The 17,612-nt window shown below is 51.8% G+C and overlaps 4 protein-coding genes across 4 annotated transcripts; 2 read left to right on the top strand and 2 right to left on the bottom strand.

Annotated features, from left to right (window-relative positions):
* Positions 1 to 4,422: 4,422 nt before the first annotated feature.
* BO95DRAFT_350186 (C6 zinc finger domain protein) lies at positions 4,423 to 6,594 on the top strand (the record flags this gene model as incomplete). Its single annotated transcript, XM_025582029.1, has 5 exons — positions 4,423 to 4,646; positions 4,753 to 5,142; positions 5,204 to 5,629; positions 5,680 to 5,909; positions 5,975 to 6,594. 5 exons carry the CDS (start codon positions 4,423 to 4,425, stop codon positions 6,592 to 6,594), a joined length of 1,890 nt encoding a protein of 629 aa, XP_025448108.1.
* A 1,264-nt stretch (positions 6,595 to 7,858) lies between these two features.
* BO95DRAFT_350239 (alpha-amylase) lies at positions 7,859 to 9,864 on the bottom strand (the record flags this gene model as incomplete). Its single annotated transcript, XM_025582032.1, has 9 exons — positions 7,859 to 8,140; positions 8,220 to 8,460; positions 8,544 to 8,690; positions 8,750 to 8,912; positions 8,968 to 9,196; positions 9,264 to 9,372; positions 9,425 to 9,540; positions 9,616 to 9,654; positions 9,712 to 9,864. The coding sequence occupies 9 exons, from the start codon at positions 9,862 to 9,864 to the stop codon at positions 7,859 to 7,861; spliced, it is 1,479 nt and encodes a 492-aa protein (XP_025448109.1).
* Positions 9,865 to 10,479: 615 nt separating this feature from the next.
* On the bottom strand, positions 10,480 to 13,597 carry BO95DRAFT_426808 (glycoside hydrolase family 31 protein; the record flags this gene model as incomplete). The annotated part of the gene is made up of 4 exons (XM_025584765.1): positions 10,480 to 12,154; positions 12,210 to 12,380; positions 12,438 to 12,839; positions 12,897 to 13,597. The coding sequence occupies 4 exons, from the start codon at positions 13,595 to 13,597 to the stop codon at positions 10,480 to 10,482; spliced, it is 2,949 nt and encodes a 982-aa protein (XP_025448110.1).
* Positions 13,598 to 15,146: 1,549 nt separating this feature from the next.
* BO95DRAFT_437757 (putative C6 transcription factor (AmyR)) lies at positions 15,147 to 17,586 on the top strand. Its single transcript, XM_025585353.1, has 3 exons — positions 15,147 to 16,299; positions 16,356 to 16,806; positions 16,923 to 17,586. The coding sequence occupies exons 1-3, from the start codon at positions 15,314 to 15,316 to the stop codon at positions 17,424 to 17,426; spliced, it is 1,941 nt and encodes a 646-aa protein (XP_025448111.1). The 5' UTR covers positions 15,147 to 15,313; the 3' UTR covers positions 17,427 to 17,586.
* Positions 17,587 to 17,612: the final 26 nt, after the last annotated feature.

The raw sequence follows: 17,612 nt of genomic DNA on the forward strand, positions 1-17,612 counted from the left end.
GGTATACATCTCACAGCACCGGCGGGCCTTCAGATATCTCTGCAGCAAATCTGATTCGTAGGCGCCGATGATTCGAAATCAGACACAAGCTGGACAACGTGGCGGCTAGTCACTTTATACACCGGCTAGATCCTTGTTTTTCAGGTGATGTGTCTCTAAGACCCTCTTATCAGAGTAGGGCCGCACAGATCCCTGACTCACACCGTGAACATGGGTCAGTCGAAGACCAGGAGACGAGGAGTTGCGACTGATCTCAGGAGCCAAGGAGCCACTCTCGTCTTGCACTCCGATATGAGCAAAGTCTCATGTCACCAACTCGAAATTATTAGATGAGGATCAGAACGCATGCATTATCCTCGTCTCCTATATCTTGGAGGAGACCTTTCGGAGAGACGGGCGTCTGGCGGATGTCCGAATCATGTTCCATGTTGCCCTGATGAACCAGTTTCGGGTCAGTGGCCAAAGCTTATAGGACAGGGTAACATTAGCTGATGCCGTCTATCCGCCTCCGCTGCAATATCAGTATGCAAGGTCATGGCCACCAGCTTAATAAGTGATGCCAGAAGCATGGCCACATGATCGAGCAGATGGGCCAGCCGGTGGACGTCCGACTCCTTTACCGGACGTTGAGCCGGTTGACCTTGCTCGGGAGTCTAAATAAACTAAGTAGTAGACCTGATCCAATGAGACTGAGGAGGAACGAAGTAGTTTTCTGCAAGCACACCGTGTTCCCGCCTACTATTGGAGCCACCTAATCTCGGGACGTCCGGCATCGGCGCTCTGGGGGGTTGTGCAAATGCCTGTCGTGGTGGACCGTCTTAGGTTCGGCTAGATGTTATAAATTCTCCTTCCTTTCGCATCTGCGACGGATGATGGTGCATCCTTCATGACTCTTTAAGGTTGAAGGGGGTATTGATGGTCAAAAGATCTCCTGTTAAGCCCCTTCGGAGGGCCGATCCCGAGCCCTAGTCCCTCTGCTCGCAGAGTCTTAACTCTATCGCCAAGTGAGTATTGATATGCAATCCTGCAGAGGCTGTCATTGGTTGCATTGGCTGAATATCTGACCCATCCAGTAGATGTCTCGACTGACCCTGCCAGTTCTCGAAGGAAAGAAGTGGATGCCAGCATTCGCAGTACCAGGCACAACACGTCGTGCACCCTGTCCTTCGGCTGGAGACCATAACATTACTCGAATTACAGTCCTTTACCCACGTGGAGCATTCCCTGATGGGACTGGACTTGGGCTACTGTGTAAAGGGTTGCATCTGAAGGTGTGGTCTGTACACACATCTCTCCACTCAGGGCGACCGAGTCCCGCTGCTTGCCGCTGCGCCGACGGTTGCCGCGCTCTTGAACAAGAAGCCATTACATGAGTTTTTCAATCGCTGGGGCCAGATTTTGAGACCTTGTATTCAGGGTCATGGTTATAAATAAAGAACACTGCGCCAATTGCTCAGAAGATTGGAATTGACAGGAAAGTCATCAGGATAGAAGTTGGGTTTTTTTTCCCCTCCCTCTCTTCGATGAAGCAAAACAGACAAACAAACAAACACGGCTGTTAGTCCCGTGAGTCCTCAGGTTGTATCTTCCATGCCCGTTTAGGAAGGTGCTTTCAGGCTTAGCTCGGGCTCAGCTTCAGCGACACTCCAGCAATCTTCATTCTCAACCTCCAGCACACCCAGTCTCTCCGACCTTGTCTACCACGGCTCTTCCTTCTCAGTTCTCTATCGCTCTCGCAATGGCAGTGATTACTCGATTTTCAATTCCTGTCTCTATAATGGCTATGGCCACTTGGGTTGCTGTCGCGGTTGGGTGAACATCTGCTGGAGCCGATCGACTGCCACTATCCCTGCCACATTCAATCTGTCTGCTTTTATTGGCGGATTTTGACTGCGCAGAGGAAATGACCTCCAAGTGTCTGGACTCTGGACGATCAGCTGGTAGCTGCCTTTCTTACACCAGCGATTGGTTATAGGAAGTGTCGGCAATGACCGAAGCTTGCCGAGTGGTGGCGGTTAATTTATCAGCCTGATCAGCCAGCTCAACCTGGCCTCCGACAGGTACGGTTCGATAAGCACGAGATACTACGGAGTACCGACCTACAGTATGCCCTGAGGACCTGAGATTACGGATCTCTCCGACACAATAGACTGCGAAATTAAATGCCTCATATCTCGAATCATCGGGCTCGAATTCCATCATTTTAACGTTAAACTATTGACACATCATCATTTATTTGTTCGAATCGAACGATAGCATGTGAGACATGGAGTCGGATGCAACCACATTATCATGCCAGTGGGGAACGCTTGAATTCCCAACTTGGCTTAGCCGACCAACGCTGATTGAATTCATCGGGCTTTCTGACTGGATCATCTGACAATAACCCAGAAAAGAGAGAAGGCAAAAGCTGTCGCTCGACTGTTACTCCCATTTCCCCACGCGATAGTTTTGCTGCTCTCGTGGACTTTTGTACGAGGGATCGCATAGCCAGGTGTCGTTTTTATTCTTTTTTCCATCCCGTCCGTCCCCGCTTTTTGTCTTCTGCCAATTGACTTTTCTCGGGGTCAGCAAGCGAGATGGGTCCTAGAACGAACGGAAGACGGTGGTAGCGGCAGTGGTTGGTTGAATTGCGCCTTTCGCTCTAGAACTGGCGCTGCAAGCCGATGCGCTCCATCCCAAAAAGGGTCTACGGCCCGTGAGGCCGAGGTACAGTTGTCGCTAGCTGATGCTTGACAGCGCGCAAAGCACGGAATGAGTTTGATTCGATGTGCTTCTTTTCTTCCCTCCGACTCCGACGAACGATTCTCAATATCTCAAGATGCGACCGAGAATACGACAGTTATTCGCACCAAACCGCAGATCAGCAATCCCCGGTTCTGGCTGGAAGAGCTTTCGATGCTAAATTCGGTTATCATAGTGCTTGGTTGGCGCCAGTCCTCTTGTCACGGGCTCATTCCAAGACAAGCCTTGAACAGACAACACAAGCTCCACCGCACTTAAGAACACTGTACTCGTACTACTGGGACCCACTCAATTTGTGGCCTTAACTCGGGTGCCTGTCGATTACGGCCAAATCGTGTCTCTCCTTCACTCCGAATTGTCAACTCGGGACCAGATATGATGTGATAAGAGCAATGCATAGTATGATTCTTCGACATCCAAACGGCTCACAGGGGCTTTAGTGGGCCATGAAGGAGTTCCACAATGGTCCTGATCGCTCGAATCAGTGCCGAGGATCCCCCACGGGATACACTACCAGGGAATGAACCTGGGCGCCCTGGCACCAACAACGATGGACCTGCATCGGATATACTTTGTTGGCTGAAAACCTAGTCAAGGATAGGATGACGCTAGCTCTATAGCCTTGCAACTGCCATCGAGAACATCCGCTGGTAGCCGCTCTGGCAGGTGCTCAATGTTGCATTGCAGCGAAGCCTGTTTGAAGTTGGAGGAATTGTTCCTGTGAAGGCACCAAACCCACCTTCGTTGTATGGCTGCTATGCCCATCAGGTTACCCTGGATGATCCATTGACCCCGTGATCTACGGCAGTGGCCTTGGCCTTTGCTGGCATCCACCATCACAAAAATTCTTGAGCGACAGTCAAGCATGTAATAGCGATCGCGAATCTTAGAAATGGCCAACGAAGGGGTAAGATGATTCAAGGCCTGCACTAGCGAGATGAGGAAAAACATGCATGCATGGTCGTGGTTATCCAAGGCGTTCAACCCCGACAGATCATGGATGGAGACCTTACTCACCTTCTTATCCTGGAACTCCTTCCGATACCGATTTAGGGTACATGATAAGGACTGCCGCCGAACAAATCAGTGGGCTTAATAGGGCCTGTCTTAATTTCCCACTGGCGCCAGCAAGCCCAAACCAACCCCCTCTCGCCCTTTCAATGAAAGCGGAATTTACTTTGAATCCGGTTTACGTCGGAAGTGCACGGTAAGAAAGCACGAAGTATCATAGCGCTTGCCAATCAACCCCTCTTCCTCGGACTGGTGAATAATCCTCCTTGCGGTCCATCGATTTGCTTTTTTTTTTCTGTTTTCTAGAAGACCTGCAGGGTCATGGATTGGCCGGTCGCACCTACTTCCGCCACTTAGCGTTTACCCCAGGTCAAGACCGGACTGGAGCGGGTCCCATAATACCCAGAACACCCAGAACCAATCTAACAATTTATCTGTCGTCAAGTCGCAGCAAGCGAGAACAATCGCATTCCCAGTCTTGGTGTGCCGACTCTTAAAAAGGCCGATCTTTCTCCTCCTTTCTCTCCACCAGCCCTGCTACTATTGATGGCCCGCGCGTAATTCCCTCGTCCCTCCCTCAATTGTCTTTCCAACGCAACCAATTTCCCTATCCATCAATTGACCAAATTGATCAAATTAACCAACCACGGCGCCCCATCCAAGGCCATGACTAGAACAACCGACGAGATCAAGTATGAGGCTTCCTCATGGGAGCACAAAGGCGTCACCGTGGCAGACGATGGCCGGAGATTAGCGTCGAATCCCGATGCTGCCCGTCCCAAAGGACGCATACGACGATCGATGACGGCTTGCCATACTTGTCGCAAGCTTAAAACCAGATGCGATTTAGATCCGCGCGGCCATGCATGCCGCCGCTGTCTATCCTTAAGGTCAGAGGCAGATCTCCACCTGCTGGACCATTCCAGTGCCCTTCGATTCCTGTAATTAGTGTGAACTGAAGAGCCTCCGACGTCTGACAGTTGTCAATTCCTACAGGATCGACTGCAAGTTACCGGAAACGACCGATCGTTTTCAAGATAATGCCTCAATGTGGTCGGATGCGACGTCCGCGATTCCGTCGATTGAGGAGCGCTTGACCTCACTCGAAAGAAGCATGAGAGAGATGACGAGTATGATGCGCCAAATGCTGGATCAATCGCCAGTAACCCCCACTGGCATTCCCTCGTGTTGGACCAGAGCTACCAATGCCGATGATGGCACGTCGTCGGAAGGCAGCCCATCATCTCCATTTTTGCCCAAGCCTGTTCGGCTCATCCAAGACCTTCAATCGGAATTCTTTGGTGAGACCGAAAACTCGGCATACTTGAGCGAAGACATCGCAAAGGGTGGCTTAGACCATAAACTATCACTCAAACTGCTGCAAATGTACGAACCATCTGTCCTTTTCCCTCGGTGCTTGGACAAATTACTGATGCTTGAAGTAAAGATTCGTGGACAATTTCGGCCCTTATGTCTCCATATATAATCTCTCCGATATACAGAATGAGGCGCGGAATCCTGATTCCTTGCTATATAATACTGCTTGTCTACTGGCATCCCGCTATGTTCCTGGCATCCCCACATCTGTGGTACATACGATATACCTTCAAGTGCGACATGCTGTGGTAAATCTTCTGTGGGATAAGCCACCGCTTCGCTACGAGTCTCTCCAAGCTCTTGCGCTGCTTTGCCTTTGGCCTGCGACTGTACAAAAGGAGCCCCCAATGGACAGCTGGCTGTTGAGTGGGGTTTCGATCAACCATGCCATCATCTCCTTTGATTGTCTCAACTATGGGCCTACGGAGACTATGATCGATAACGAGACCGCCGCACAGCTCCGGCTTTGGAATACTTACTGCTTGACGCAGCTCCAGTGCGGTCCATCCGTTCTACTACATGGCTCTTCCCGCTAATTATGCATAGTTTTGCGGTCGGCAACGCTCGCCCTTTCCACATCCAGCCACGCTATCTTGATCATTGTCCACGGATTCTGGAGCACCCAGGTGCAACTCTGGAGGACGCAAAGGTAGTGGCCGAGATCCAGCTATACCTCATTACACTACGCCTCCAGAGCAATGGCGGCCGAATGCGAGTCGCCGATACCAAATTCGAGGAAATCGAGCGGTGGAGGGCCGAGTGGGCCCATCTCTTCGGTAGGTCCTGAATATCTTGCGAAAATTGGTCAGCTACGAAGGAACTAACGAGGTAGCGAACTCAGCTGGTGAACAGTTCACCCTCGAGCTAAGCCTCTGGTTCTGCCAGATCCTTCTCTACCGCACCTCCATGCGCTTTAGCCCAGGCTCCGATACTCTCGCCTCGGAGGTCCTGCAAACCTCCCGCCTGATGTTGTCCAAGTTTCTTCAGATCCGATATTCTTCCGCTCTAAGCCTCGTCGACCAGACGTATTTCATGGTTGGCTATGCCGCCCTCAACCTCTGTGATTTCAACCTCATGGACCCACTCATCGAGCAGGTACAGATGTTCTTGCTCCATCTGTCCCCCAACGAGGATCACATCGCCTATCGCTTCTCCTGCATGATTGTCGAGTTCAAGCGGCGATGCACCGAGGGCAGCGATCCGGCCACCACCGCCGCCGCGGCCGCGGTAGCAGCGGCAACTGCTGCCAAAGCCTCCTCTCCCCTGTCATCCTTCGGGGAAACGCGGAAGATGAGCATGGAGCAGACGGCCTCATTCCTGCCCCCAATGGTCGATAATATGATTGATGGCTACGGGTTCGAGCAATTGATGCCGGAAGTCCTCCCACAATCATTTCCCGACGGTATGCTCAATGAGATGGCAGTCGCCGGGATACCAGGATATCGGTCGGCAACGCTCTGAAACTCCCGCCCAGCCCAACCCAGCCAGTAGTCTAGTCCGCCGGGAGGAGGGAGGGGGGGAGGAAAAGCGATACGACGGACTAGACTTTAGCCCCCTGGCCCCTCTCGAACTGATAATGGCAACTTATGACGTACGATGAATAGAAACAATTCTTTTAGGTTAAAAAGAGAATAATATGTCCGAGAAATAATATGTATATTTGTATAGTATAGTTACACTAAATATATAGAACTCATTTCTGGCTGCTCGAGAATTTACTCCGTAAATACGGTACCAAGCTAGTCCGAGAGGAGGGGTTCAATTGGACCTCGGAGATAACTTACTAACTAGACTAGTCAGTCGACTGGAGTTCAAGGTTGTTGCATTGTCACATGCAAACATGCCACTCACTCACTTCCGCGGAAAGAGAGGAGGGCCAGAGATAAGTGAGCCGATTCAATATAATCTCGGTCTCCTGTAGCTCAGATAAGAAACCCAAGAACATGACGCCATATCGTGTTCGTTATCCCCTCCCCTCCTCTTCCCCTCCCCCTGAATTATGAACAGGCTGTAAGTCACTGTACATGTACCTGATTGTTGGTTTTATCGGTGGTGTGGCCTTGAAAAGGGAAGGAGAAGAGGAGGAGGTGAAGCCTAGTGGTGGAGGTTGGGCCGGAACCTGAACCACGAAAGAAGTCTGGTTTGTCTGTGCCTGCCTGCACTTTCTCGTTCCTTGTACCGCAGTAGTGTACGGACTACCCTGCCAAACCAAATATAGCAAATATTGTACACATACTACACAGTACGGAGTTACCTGTGACGTAGCTGGCAGCGCCCGTCCTTGTCCTTGGCTTGCGGTCCGTTCCGTGATATCCGTTGCTGTCAGTACCACCCATCCACCTCCACCAATGGTCTACGCTCGGTGTCCTACGTAGAAGTACTGTTACTGTTACTGTTACTGTAAGTTTTACATACAGGTTCTATCGATGTGAATATGGACTGATGACAGCAGGTAGGAAAAGCAGGGTTTCCGGGTACGTACGTGGCTTCATTAGCCTTGTTTTTTTTCTTTGTAGAGTTTGTGCTTCTGTTCGACGTTGAGCAGCACTTCCCCCCCGCCCCTTGGGATCTATCCTTATCGGGTCTTCTAGGTAACCCAAACACCTTGGATTGGGTCATGTTCTCCGCCGTCTTCAACCCTTCAACCTCAACCTCTTAGTAAGCGGTAATCGAGAAAAAAAAATAAGGAATGTCTATACATGCGAAGAGCAACACTCCGTAAGAACTAGGTACAGATCGAGCTCCCGCTCAATTTTTCCGTTGGGAACAACACCCTCGGTAACCCACTTGCCATCGGCACGGAGACCGACCCGTCCGCGTTGACGGTCAGGGTGGTGCAGGTGAACACCTCGGTGACCTTGGTGCCGGCTGCGAATCCTGTCCCCGTCAGCGAGAGGGTGTACGTTTTGCCCCCGCTGCCTAGGTTGGAGAGCACCGTGATGATCTGCGTGCCATCAAACCCTTTCCGCATGGCTAACGTGGTGGTATCGCTGTAGATTGGGTAGTTCTGCAGGCGGCATTGGGAAACACAGTTAGTTACGGAAAGAAACATGGGCAATTGTCAGAATTTGAGGGCTGAGACGCACCTTGTAAGCCAAGTACTTCGCATCTTGGCTGATCGCGTGGCTGCGGATCTTGTTGGCTGTCGCTATCGAGGTGTAGAGGGGGCTGGTGGTGTTGTAGCCGGACAGCCAGGTGGCTTCGCGGTTGAGAGGGTCGTTGCCGCCGCTGTAGTGCTGTTCCTGGCCCGCGTAGATGATGGGGATCCCGTCTGCGAGGATGGAGAATGTGGCCACATTTTTGGCTAGGGAGATGTCCTTTGTGTACCTTTTTGAGAGAATGATGGGGTCAGCTGGGCTGCAGGGGTGGCTTGACGAGCTTGCTTAGAGAAAGTGATTGACTCGACTTACGAGGCGAAGCGTGGGTTATCGTGGTTCTCAATGAATGTTCCCAGCGAGGTGGAGTCTGGACAATTGTCTTTGACGGTGTTGATCATGTTGTATAAATCGCTGATGCTACCGCTTGTTGACTTGAATGCTCTAAGGAGAGGATAATACCTTTTGTGAGTTAGCATTTTCAGCCTCCGCTTCGAAAGTATGATGACCAAGGCTCATACATAGGATAATTCAGGACCCCGTCGAGATAATTCTGATACGGACAAGTGTATGAGGCATCTCCGTCGAGGACCTCGCCAATACAATATACACCAGCGGCTTTGTTATAGCCCGGCCAGAAGTCTTTCTGGACGTGCTTGACTGTGTCAATGCGAAGGCCATCGACTGGAATTATCAGTCATCCACGTTTCATGCCGCAACGGATCTGGGATCAACATACTGGAGTAGTTGGAGACAAGCGACTTGACCCAGTCATACCACATCGTCTGTACGTCACTGCGGGTTGTGTCCAGATCAGGGAGCGAGACCTTGTTATCGCCCAGCCAGCAGTTCTGGACGTTGGTTTGGTTGTCGTAGTTGGTGATTGCACAGTAGGGATGGAAGTATTCTTTCTTGTTGAAGGGTTTGAATACACTATAGTCAACGGAATCACCTGCTCCGTCGTAACCCTAAATGAATCTCGTCAGCATTTACGAGTCTGATAGCCTGCTCCCGCTAGCATAAAGGTCAACAAACCATGTGGTTGGCAACGACATCAACCATGAGGTACATGCCACGCGCGTGAAGAGCTGAGGCCAAAGCCTTGAGATCATCTGCAGTTCCATAATGGGAATTGAGAGAGTATCTTTCAGAATGGGTGAGCGCCTTCTCACACCAACGAGGGGCGAGGAGCTCACGCGTCTTGTTGCCAGTATCCATGGTAAGCCTGGCCGTAAGGGGTGTCTTGAGGGACTTGCGCCGTTACTGGAGTGATCCAAATGGCTGAAAATCCCATGCCCTGAATATAGTCGAGCTGATTGATGCCATCAGTAAAGTAAACGACATGTCAAGCCCATCAGAGGAGAGGTAAGGTAGCGAGCAGATTTACCTGGTTGATGATGCCGCGCCATGTTCCACCGCAGTATCTCTATGCACACATCAGCCTCACATGGCAAGCTACAACTTGGGCACCTGCCAAACATACCCCGATGCTTGTATCACAAGTAGCAGTGGTTGAATTGTCCGTACGAGCAAAACGGTCGGTAAGCAAGAAGTAGATGGATCGGGAGCGCCAATCGGCCGGAGTCGCAGCGAATGCGGTCGCCGCGACCGTGAGCAGCAATAAGAGAAGGTTCATGATGGTATTGTGTATAATAGCTGGCTCCATGGTGTACCATTGACTGAGCTGGATTGGCGAGCTTTATACTTCGCCGAAACGTGCACTGCCGAGTCAAGTCAACCTGAGTCTGTTTCACGATGACCCATTCCATCACTGTAATTTGTGCCAGCCACGAAAGTGGATACGCAGTAGCTGACCTTTCTCTGGACCCTTCATTTCCTCCTGCAGGATTCTTAGGGAAAGGTTAGAGGTTAGAGATTAGAGTTGTGCCCGAGGACCTCTGAATGTTGGGGTCCAAATTCCTTGGTCTTGTTGGGGATGGATGGATGGATGGATGGTTTGGTCAGGGGCTTGAGGGAATTCTCCCTGGGTAGCGGCAGGTGACTTGTCCTTGTGCTTCCTTCCTCTTCTACCTGTTGGTATGTTTTTCTTTGTTCTTCTTTGGGTCTTTCCAAATCGATTTATCAATGGTGCGACAATGTTATGGTTGGCAATTTTGACCTCAGTCTCGGCGAAGAATGTCGGCGGATGGTCCGCCCGACCGCAGATCGCTCCTCATAAATATTATCTATTCAAAAGAACGCTGCTATACTCGCATCATAGACACATAAGCAGTCATTATTCACCACCACACTACCACTCCAGAACCCAGTCCTCAGCCCATGCACCGCTTCTCGTTACATCCTGCAGATCGCCAACATGCAAAACATGCGACGTCGAGTTATATTGAACTTTCGACAGCTGTTTCCCGTTGAGCTTTACCGATGAGGGTCTCTGTTTAACTCCCAGCACCGTCACATTCGCAAGTGGATTCTTTTCCGCCCAATCCCCCTTCGCCGAAACGTGCAGGCTCGAGCGCGATGCCGAAAAATCAACGTTCAGCGTCGCGTTGGGATTGACGCTCACCCCGTCATCAAGGTAGAGTTGTCCCGATGCAGCACCGTCACTATCAAGCGCAGCTAGCAAGGACCAAGGGGACTTCCGAGCCTCACGAGTAGTCAATGCCGGCTCCTGAAGAGGAAGGATATTGCCACCGCGGACGTAGACTGGAATGTGGCCCAGTGGGGCCGAGATTGTCGTGTTAACGCCCGCCTCTGCATCGACGGCCGTCTGTGTATACCAGTCATACCACACTTCTCCATGAGCCACTCCGGGAAAGACACCATTTACGGTATCGGCTTGCGGCTCGAGCACGGGTATGGCCATGATTGCAGGGCCAACGAGGAATTGAGTATCCACGCCAGCCAAAGTAGGATCATTGGGAAACTCCCAGGCGAGCGCACGCATGACCGTAGATCCAGTGCTGTGGGCGAGCTGAAACAGGGTATAATAATAAGGCAATAAAGCATAACGAACTTGCATGGCAGTTTTGGAGGCCTCAATAACGGACGCCCATCGATATGGTTCTTGCGGGATGGCAGAGAGTACATTGTGGTTTCGGTAGAACGGGAAGAAGGCCGATAACTGCATCCAGCGATTGCAAAGCTCTTCGTCCGTATTCCCGTTGAATCCACAAGTATCCACTCCAAACATCGGGATGCCAAAGAGAGAGAAGGAAAGCGCCTGGGCGATTGAGAAATACATGGAGCCCCACTTCGAGATGTTGTCTCCGCCCCAGTGTCCAGCCCACTTGCCTGAACCAGCGAAAGTCGAGCGCCCAATGATGAAGGGGCGGCGCTTGCCGGACCAGACCTTGAGCAGACCTTGGTAGGTCGCATTCAGGCCTTGGTGACCAAACAGACTGTGGACATCGTATTCTTGTACCCCATCAGAGTGGGTAGAATTGGGGGCGATGGCATGGACACTCAAGTCGTGGCCAGTCTGCACATGGTTGATCACGTATGGCGGGTAATTCACGTCACGCACACCAGGAGTAGGTGTCGTACGCAGGTAGGATGTAGAAGTGGACGATGAGGACCCGACTGAGGCTGCCTGACTGGCCGCCCCAGCTGAAGCAGCGGCTGCTTCAGTGGCATTGGTGATGTTGAAATACTCCGGGTAGTCGTAGACGATGTTTCCAGGCTCACCAGGAAGCAGGAACGGCGGATGCACCGGGTTCAGAGTGAGGTTACCAGTCCCGCAGCTGCCCACGCAGAACGATGAAACCTCAGCCATATCATACCATACCCCATCATAAGCCAAATTCTCGGCCCACAGAACCAGCTCATTGGTCCAGAAGTCTGTCGCTTTCGGATGATGCCAGTCGGGATACACCGTGTACCCAGGCCAAACAGCGCCGATGTATAGGCTACCATCGGGATTCTTGATGAAAACATCATCTGCAGCGCCACGAGTATATGTGTCGTAACTGGATTTACAGTTAAAAAGAATGAAGCAGTCAACAGATGGAATAGGCGACCTACGCATCAGACGCATTCTCGGGATTGGGAATGTACAGCGCGGCATCGACAATTGGCACGTAGTAACGCCCACTGTCATGAAGTTGACTGAGAAACTTTGCACCCTCGCTGTAAGAAAAGCGATGTTGATCATTGTCGAAGTCACGATATCCGTGCATGTAATCGATATCGGTCCTAGATACACACACATCAGTATTCTGCCCGTCAAACAAAGGACGATGCACGACGAACCAGATATACTCTAGGGGAATTTCGAACTTCTCGAAGTTAGCAACAACTTCTGCAAGTTCAGACCAGTTATTGTAGCCCCAGCGACATTGATGGAAGCCGAGGGTGCTATACTGCTGCATGGCTGGCAAGCCCACGGTGCTAACTTGATACTGCTTGGTCACATCGGCCTGGGTAGGGCCCGAATAAAAGGTCAGGTCAATGCCTCCACCAAGAGTTCGCCAGGTCAGCCTCTGAGATCTTAACAGCACTTCTTGCCCGTGGGCGTTTCTCAAAAACACGCCATGCGAATAGGAAGTGTATTGTTCAGAGGCATTGAATGCACTTCTCTTCGCATGCTTGTGGGAGCCGTCAGCCTCAAAATATCTCGTATCAAGGTAGAACGGATGTTGCCCGTATATGTTGCTACAAGACTACAAGTTAGTAGAATTCGGGGTTTTTTTTCTGAGCTGGAGAACTCACCTATCAATAGGATCTCCAATATCCGCCGCATACATGGTGACATTCGCATCTTTGAGCAGACGGAGCTGGTTGAAATGTTCTCCGAGACCGTACAAGTTGTATTCATCTGGCAGGGATGTCGCGAACTCTATGAATTGGTTCTCATAGACCAAGACGGTACCTCCAGTATCAAACAAGACATCGCCGGTAGCCTTGCGAACGACCTTGAAATTGAACGATGGCTCGTTGGACCAGGAGAATGTGAGATCACTGCTGGAATTTGTTGCACCACCACCTGACTTGGGCCTAGGCACGAACTCCTCTGATAGGATAAACCACGAGGAGTTAGAGGCGTCGACATACGTGGGAAGGATCTGTATGTTCAGTCGATCTGATGCCTGATAGTCCACCGTCAAAGTCAAGGTATCAAGATCTGTCCCATAGACATTGCATGCCTTCCCGGCCAGGTTCAAACGTGCCGTGAAGCCATGGGAGCTCTGTTGCACGTTTGAGGCTTTGTAACCGGGACAAACTGACTGTGCGTCGACTGCCTGAGGATCATCAATGTTGGCGATCAATTGAGCCCCCACATCCGCTTCAGCCGGGATAGTGAATTGCGCGTACGAGGCGGATGCGGATGTGGTGAATAAGGTCGACTGGCTCAGCCCAGAGGCCACGGGCATGAGCCAAGCACCAAACAGCGTTACCATCGGATTAACCATGGCGAGTAGCAGGTAAAAACCAGCACCGTCGTCGTGTTATGGTTGGCTAGCTAGCATGAGAACAGCTAGAAACCCTCGGGTTTGTTCCTCCACGGAACCGGGCTCATAAGTATTTAAGTTCTTGTGGTGAGAGCATAATGCAGTCGGTCATTGGAATTCTAGACGGAGGTGCTGTGCAACAATGCGTTGTTCCCCGCAGACAAGCCATTATTGCTCCGTCGAATTCCCGTGGTGCAAGGGCGGATCGGGCCCGCATTCAGAGTCGACTGGAGGCTTCAATTCCGACAGGTTAGATTCTTGCGGGGAAGACAAGCCTAGAGTAGAATTGGGGTTAGATGATCGAAGAATGATGGCAGGACCGGAAAAGGGAGAAAGGAGTGAAGACAGGAATTGGTACTTGGCAAATCCCTCGGTTAGAGACCGGGAGGGCCGTGTTGAAGTTGTTTGCCAGGTGGATGCCTGAGACTTCTGGCCTGATGGCTATCATCTGATTCTCGCGCTCTAACTGGTCACTTCCCCCGATAATCGTCCGACGACGTGGAGACTCGCAGCAAGCGAAGTACCTAAAGTACCCAAACAAGCCATCGATCGTTTCCTTTTCACTGCATCTCTTCACCCTCACGAATCCTTAAGTCTCACTAGAGACCGAATTACACTCGCGCGAGACCACATCAGGCACCACTAATCCCGACTGAGATCCGGTCCGTCCGGCCAATATCTTCAGCACGGCTCCCACTTCCCAAACAGCAACCGGTGAAGAGGCCGATCTTCACACCAGCATCGCCGCATACACAACGAAAATACCGGAGCCAGCCTCGGCACTTCCCAGGCAGGATCATGGGGGCAAGTGAGGGTCTGGCGTGGAGGGAGAAAGAACCTTCAAGCGGCCTGCAAAGGGCATACACACTCTCAGCGTCTGGCTCGGCTTCCCGAAGCGAAGTGCACCTTACAGTCGACAGCCAATACATGTGCGAAAGTACCCGAACTGTGGAGAAATCGGCCAGCAATAGGACTGAATCTCAATCACATGAAAAGATCCTACGGTATACAAGCGCTCCTATTACATGCAGGGGCCGGAGAGTCAGAAATAAAAATGACGCACCCAGAGTCTTGGTCTGCCTTCAACCGTAATGCGCACATTTCCTGGAACTTTCTCTGGCCGATTATCCTAACAGGTGGATCGCCTGGTCATACCATTCATCAGCAGACAATACACTGTTCCTTCGTTTTATGGGGTGGTCTGGTCTGGGTGTCTACACTCAAATTCACTCTGTAGTAGTTGGTAGAGAAATCCTTAATCGGTTTCGCAAGGTGAAGGGGGCCGCCTCTCGGTACCTTCGAGGCCTGAGGGGCGAATCTGGGCCTAGGAAACGAAACCAAATTAAATCGACTAACAAGCAGGAACCCAACAGGGTCTGGTACCGCGGGGTCCGGGCCACCTGGAGGACGGGCCAACCTTGTGCCTCGCGCCATGTTTCCCTTCCCCCGCTTGCGCGCCCCCGGATTTTCCGTTCTTCGCTGCTTCCTTCCCCCCCCCCCCCCCCCCCTCCTCCAAAAACCGCATGATCTTTATGTATCTCTGGATCCGCGTGGCCTTCGAGATCAGAACATCATCTCTCCTGGATCTATCACACTATCAACGTGAAATGATGCCCATGGACTGTCATCGTTACTGCTGATCTTCTACCGCGATCCGATTATAGTCCCCGCAAACCAATGGACTCGCATCCTTCCCCCGCTAAGCCTAAATCCTCCAAGCAAGCCTGCGATAACTGCCGCCGTCGAAAGATCAAATGCTCTAGGGAGCTTCCTTGCGACAAGTGCCAGCGTCTCCTGCTCTCCTGCTCCTACAGTGACGTTCTACGGCGCAAGGGTCCCAAATTTCGCACCATCTATCCACTTGCGCCGATCCACCCATTGGTATCCCGCCAACAACGGGATTCTTTTCACCAGCACCCACAGCAGTACCCTTCAGAGAAGCAATGGACAGCTGATACCGTGGCCTATCCATTGGCAAGGTCGCCAACGTCGCCACCATTCACATTAACGGACTCTCAATACCTGTCTAATGATGTTTTGGAACCGCTTGCCCAGCTCCCTCCCCCGGAGCTAGTCTCCTCTCCAGACTCAACGAACTCCCTCTCGGACTCTACAATCGGCATTATTCGTCCCTATGCAAGGCGCCTTTCAGCCCCCGTACTCTTAGCTCACGTCAATGTGTACCTCAAATACCTGTTTCCCATCATGCCAGTAGTGCGAAGGCAGGAGCTCCAGCGAGATTGCCATCGACCCGAGCTACTTTCCTCGCAGAGGTATGCATTTCTGGCATCTCTATGCGCAGCCACGCATATACAGCTCAAGTTGGACGGAACGACTTCTGTGCCCGACCCCTCGCATTTTCCGACTGGAGCCGAAGGCCACTCGTGCATGTCTGGAGAGGAGTTGCTGGCCGAGGCGGTCCGAGCAAGGAAAGACTGCGATGTGGTGGAAGATCTCAATATGGACAGTCTCTTGACATCATTCTTCCTCTTTGCTTCCTACGGCAATCTAGACAAACAAGACCATGCTTGGTTCTACCTTTGTCAGGCTACCTCCATGGTTTTCACGCTAGGTCTGAACCGCGAATCAACTTACGCTGAGTTGAGTGTCGAAGAAGCCGAAGAGAGGCGGAGAGTCTTCTGGCTGCTATTTGTGACAGAAAGGTAAGCGAGTATGATGTCGCAGCGTGATGAGAACGAAGGGGTCTGATTATGACTAGAGGCTATGCACTTCAACAGGCTAAACCGGTAATGCTACGCAACTCCATTCACAAACCACAAGTCCTCTGCTCCGAAGACCCGATCCTCGCCTACGGATTCATCAATCTCATCAGCATCTTCGAAAAACTGTCCGTCAATCTCTTCGACTGGATATCCGCCGGCGGCGTGGACAGCTCTTCCGAGATCCCACCCACCTCCGCCATCCAGTCCAGTCTCTGCAAAACGGTATCTCTTGAGGGGGTGTCAGAGATTCAGAAGGTTGATATACTCATCACCCAGCAGTGGCTGCAAGCCATGATGTGGAAGCTCTCCATGACCCGCCCCACCCAGCCCGGGTCTCGCGATGATGCAGTCCTCCCATTTCACCTGCCAGTCATGGTCGGAAAGGCCGTGATGAACGTCATCAGCGCAGCATCTCAAGACGCCGTTGATGCCCACGGCATCGGCATGGTGAGTCAAAAGCCCCCGAGACAAGCCCATCCCCCTAACAGTTATCTTCCCCCCCTCCTTCCCCATCTCCCCCTTTCCACGCCTTAAAAACCACTCACGTCGTTTCTGTTTATTAGGAACAAAAACTCTTCGACCTAGGCACCGCCGTTGCCGACGTCACACGATCCCTAGGCTCCGGCTCCGGCTCCGGCTCTTCAAGACCCGCGAACTGGCTCACCGAATCCGCCGTCGACCCCCGCGAACTCCTCTGGGGAATCCTCACCACCCTCTCCCGCATCCGCGGCTCCCAGTCCCACCTCTTCCCCACGTTACTAGAGCGCTGCAAAGGCGCCCTCGACTTCACCTCCCCCCTTTCCATGGGCGAGTTCCTCGCCCTGCCTGCACCACCACCGCCCCCTCCACCGCCACCGCCATCCATCAACAGCAACAACAACAACAACAACCCCTCCGAATCGTGGAACGCGGAGACCAGCGCACTCGATATCGTCGCCTCGTTACCGGAAAACCTCAATCTTCAAGATGATCCCGATGATGGAGACACGCTGTCGCAGATTCTGTCCCTAGCTTCACAGATCGAATTTCGGGCTGGAAATGGAGGGGCCGGTGAGTGTGCGTCATAAGTGAAATTCGCATAGTTGTGGGGACTTCTCCCCGCAATGACTGAGTGTGTGTGGCATGGTGAATTTGGTTGGGTCTTTGTGCTTGGACTTGACTGTGATACCACACCTTCTCAGCTTATACATATACATACATACAAAGGCCTCGAGTAATGAACATAATGATTTATGGTTTGTAGGAGATACTGA

This window comes from Aspergillus brunneoviolaceus, assembly GCF_003184695.1.
Source record: "Aspergillus brunneoviolaceus CBS 621.78 unplaced genomic scaffold BO95scaffold_1, whole genome shotgun sequence".
Lineage (NCBI taxonomy): Eukaryota > Fungi > Ascomycota > Eurotiomycetes > Eurotiales > Aspergillaceae > Aspergillus > Aspergillus brunneoviolaceus.

Bases quoted from the DNA above. Each gene is read 5' to 3' on its own strand.
- BO95DRAFT_437757 (XM_025585353.1), top strand. From the start codon at position 15,314: ATGGACTCGCATCCTTCCCCCGCTAAGCCTAAATCCTCCAAGCAAGCC. The intron at 16,300-16,355 runs GTAAGCGAGTAT...GATTATGACTAG, and splicing joins CTGCTATTTGTGACAGAAAG to AGGCTATGCACTTCAACAGG. The intron at 16,807-16,922 runs GTGAGTCAAAAG...TCTGTTTATTAG, and splicing joins ATGCCCACGGCATCGGCATG to GAACAAAAACTCTTCGACCT.